At 41.3% G+C, this 3,728-nt stretch overlaps 1 protein-coding gene across 1 annotated transcript; it reads right to left on the bottom strand.

Moving 5' to 3' along the window:
• Positions 1-1,128: 1,128 nt before the first annotated feature.
• Positions 1,129-3,495, bottom strand: fbp1b (fructose-1,6-bisphosphatase 1b). The gene is made up of 8 exons (XM_034095327.1): positions 3,234-3,495; positions 2,878-3,040; positions 2,675-2,767; positions 2,208-2,348; positions 1,935-2,072; positions 1,694-1,813; positions 1,373-1,562; positions 1,129-1,279 (listed from the first exon to the last, which is right to left on the bottom strand). The coding sequence occupies exons 1-7, from the start codon at positions 3,401-3,403 to the stop codon at positions 1,374-1,376; spliced, it is 1,014 nt and encodes a 337-aa protein (XP_033951218.1). The 5' UTR covers positions 3,404-3,495; the 3' UTR covers positions 1,129-1,279; position 1,373.
• Between the last annotated feature and the right edge of the window lie 233 nt (positions 3,496-3,728).

Raw genomic sequence — 3,728 nt, 5'->3', positions numbered from 1 at the left:
TGTTTGTGTGTTTCATGGGCACTGAGGCCCTTGAAAGCTGACACTGACAAACGCACATAAGAAAGTGGACGTGGTTCCGTTTTAACTGGATACCAGACGCGAGGGCTTCCATCCAGCTACATCATGTATTTTCTTATTCTCTTTATACACAAAAAAAGGTTCCATCGAAAGCAGTTATCCATTTCTGATCCAACATCTGCTATCAATCCACATGACTCACATGCAATATTCAAGAGGCTTCAGATTGCCAAGACATAAGTACATTTCCATTGTGCTCTCAGAGGAGTTTTTCCCTTCAATGCCAAGTTTCCAAGTGACATAAGCAGCCAGAAATCCACAAAACAGTGTTACTATTGTGTTGTAATGTTATTAAAAGCTCATACTGTATGTTTTCCCTCTTTGCTGGAAGCTACAGTACAACATCAGCAGAAATATAGTGAACACTGACTTCAAATGCATTGTGCTCGAGCCCAAACAGCCTGTTTTCTTGAATAAGCATGATTGATTGAATGTGGCGTGTGTGTTAGCATACTGTTCGATCTTCTGTTTTCTCAGTGATTCTTCATGGCTCATTAGTGATGTGGTAAAGCTGAAACATGTCTGGCTCTTTCAAAGCCTGTCACAGTGCCCTGCTGGTGCCACAAATCATGAGAGGCTGACCAAGAGACACGGAGGCAGAGAGAAATACAAGTTGTTATTGGACTCAGACAAAAAGGACCTTTTCTAACTTGTGTTCTCTCTGGTTCAATAAATGCATTTATTTTATGTATTGCCAAATTAGAAAATCCATATCCATTCTTATCTGTCCATTTATAGATAATAAAATGTGCCTGCAGCGGCTCTGTGCTCAATAGATCAGACTGTGTCTTTGGCAGCTTCGTCCAGGTGTGAATGCGTGTAAACATCCTGTTATACCTCAGACTAAAAGTGGTCTATTAGCCCTGTTGCTTCCAAAAGCTATTTCAACAGATGGACAATTGAATTAGACAATCTTCGTTTGGCCTGAACGTGTATGTGGGGGATGTGTGGTGGTGACAGAAAGTCTGATTTGGATGGGAACACAAACTATACACAAGCTTCTAGCACATTCAAATAAAATAATAAAAATACATAACGATGAACATGAGCATCTTTTCAATCACCTTTATTTAAAACACTTACAGCAGCAGGATGGAAGGAGCACAGTGTGAGGCAGGCTCAGTAGGCCCAGTTTGTAGAAATGAGTAGAAAGCACCGTACAATGCACATCCTGATTGAGCCGCTTGGTTGTGATTGTAGTCTGTCAAAGAAACACAGAGAAAATGATACCACACTGTTTGCTTGATAATGCCTGTTGTAAAGAATCCTGTGTACATTTGCGTCAGTTGTATACCTCATGTGTTATGCTTCTTATAGATGGAAAGATACTCCTGCACATCATCAGGGGATCCCAGAACCACAGGGACTCGCTCATGGATGCTGGTGGGCTGGATGTCCAGAACATTCATGGACCCTGTGGTGGCCATGCCTCCTGCCTGCTCCATGATGTAGGCCATGGGGTTGCATTCATACAACAGCCTCAGCTGCAAAGAGAGAAGCAAAACATACGAAGGACTTGATATAAAGATTCGTAACAAATTTGGATTTTTACTTCAACTTCACATGATCTGACGTTTCTTTAAAAAACTCCATTCCTATCAGCTCCAGTGCTTACCTTGCCCTTTGGACTCTTGGTATTAGCAGGATATAAAAAGATCCCTCCATACACTAAAGTACGATGAACATCAGCTACCATCGAACCAATATATCGACTGCCATATGGAGAAGAACCATCCTAGAAACCAAAGATGTAAAAATGAAAGTCAGCATGTTATCTCATATACAAAATATATTGTTGCAAATTCCACATTGTATGCCTTTCCAATAATATAGTGTTTCAATGCAACAGTCTTTACTTCTGGGAATTTCTTCTTTTGTAGGTACTCTGACACATCGGGATAAAAATGCTGAGCATATCCCTCATTCAAACTGTAGATTTTTCCCTTTTTCTTAATCTTCACATCTCGATCCACCAGGATGAACTCACCAATAGACTGTAAAAAGAAATACAAGAAAATGATTTTGATTTTGAAAATCAGAGTCAGAATAAGGACACAGCAAACTGAAATAAGTAACATAAAAGGAACGATTTGAACACTTTTGACGCCATCTATGACAGTACAACTTACCGGGTCCAGCATGAAGCAGTTGACTCCCTGCCCGGTGGAGAGGACCATCATGGTGGCGCTGCCGTACAGAGCATAACCAGCTGCCACCAGGTTTCTTCCAGGCTGCAGGGCATCCTTCTCACACGGCTCACCGTCAGTGGTCTACCAAGAGGAATTTTGGTTGATATTTTCACAACATTGAATATCATAACAGTTGCATTGATATCTTACAAAAACGAGTCAGTTCAACTGTCTGATAAATGAAGTGGAGTTAAATGTGCAATCGTCTGCTATTAAGTGTTGTCAAATGGAAACACTCAAGAAAAGTACAGGCATTGAGTAAATTAAATGAGTTGCAGCACTAGACACTACCCTCTCTTTTTTTGCAAAACTCTGGGAAAATCCAAATATAATATAACTGAATGATAGAAAACAATTGGCTGATTCTATAACTGTGTTCATCAGCATGCAGTATCGTCGTAAAATACCTTTTTGTAGATGCCGAAAATTGTTCCAATTGAGACAAGACAGTCAATGTTTGAGGAACCATCCAGTGGGTCGAAGCACACAATGTATGTTCCCTGTCAACAAATAATGTCATGAATGTCACAATAATAGGAGGAGAAATGATTTGAATACATAAGGAAACAAGACACATATTTGCCAAGATGAGCATGTCTGGATTGAATACCTGCTTGTCTGGTTCTACAATGATGGCCTTCTCATCTTCCTCTGACACCAGTACACAGGAGGTGAAGGAGGACTTGATCATATTGATGACCATGTCATTGGACAGGATGTCCAGTTTCTTCACCTGGTCCCCGGTCACGTTGGTAGTTCCAGCAATGCCATATCTTCCAAGAGAAGAAAGAGGAAAAGACTGAAGTGATCAAAGCCTAAATACATTTAGATGCCATTTCAAAGCAAACAGAACATCTATACTGTACCCCTTCTAGATAATCTGTCCAATGGGAATGGGACAGCCTCATATCTACATGCACACTGTGCATTCTTGCCAACATGAAAACAGTAACTTATGCTACTCACAGGTTGGCGATCCCAGCCTTCCTGACAGCCGTTGAAATGGCTTTGACGGCTGTGCAGATGGAGTTCAGCAGGTTGGTCAGCTCACCTGTCCCCTGGGCCTTCTTGCCCTCCTCCAGGACAAACCTGGTGAGGGTCAGCACGTTGGTGTCGAACGCTCCTTTGTCAGTCATTATGCGGTCAGGTGTGGGACCAAATGCCTCAAGTTAAATAGGTAAGCGTAGACACAAAGTTAAAAAAGTGGACTCTAGAACTGAGATAGGGGAAGGGACGGGGGTGTGCGACTCTTCCAACCAATCAAAAGTGTCCTCTCTCACAGTTAGTGGTTGGTTGATCACTTCTGTAACTGTGGGTTTAAAGAGCAAAGTTCAAAGATAGTGATTTGTTTTCAAGTAGCAATGGCCTGAGCCTGATTCAATCACATGTGTGATTTTAGATAGGTGGATATCAGTCTGCATTGTTCCGTTTGAAGATAATGAAACTAAATATAAATTGTTA

The sequence above is a fragment of the Pseudochaenichthys georgianus genome, chromosome 12 (assembly GCF_902827115.2).
Source record: "Pseudochaenichthys georgianus chromosome 12, fPseGeo1.2, whole genome shotgun sequence".
NCBI classification, from domain to species: domain Eukaryota; kingdom Metazoa; phylum Chordata; class Actinopteri; order Perciformes; family Channichthyidae; genus Pseudochaenichthys; species Pseudochaenichthys georgianus.
Note: the sequence above shows the minus strand (reverse complement) of the source record. Positions and strands in the feature narration are given on the sequence as shown.

Bases quoted from the DNA above. Each gene is read 5' to 3' on its own strand.
- fbp1b (XM_034095327.1), bottom strand. From the start codon at position 3,403: ATGACTGACAAAGGAGCGTTCGACACCAACGTGCTGACCCTCACCAGG. The intron at 2,768-2,877 runs GTATTCAATCCA...ATTTGTTGACAG, and splicing joins TTGTAGAACCAGACAAGCAG to GGAACATACATTGTGTGCTT. The intron at 1,814-1,934 runs GTAAAGACTGTT...TTTGGTTTCTAG, and splicing joins AAAAGAAGAAATTCCCAGAA to GATGGTTCTTCTCCATATGG.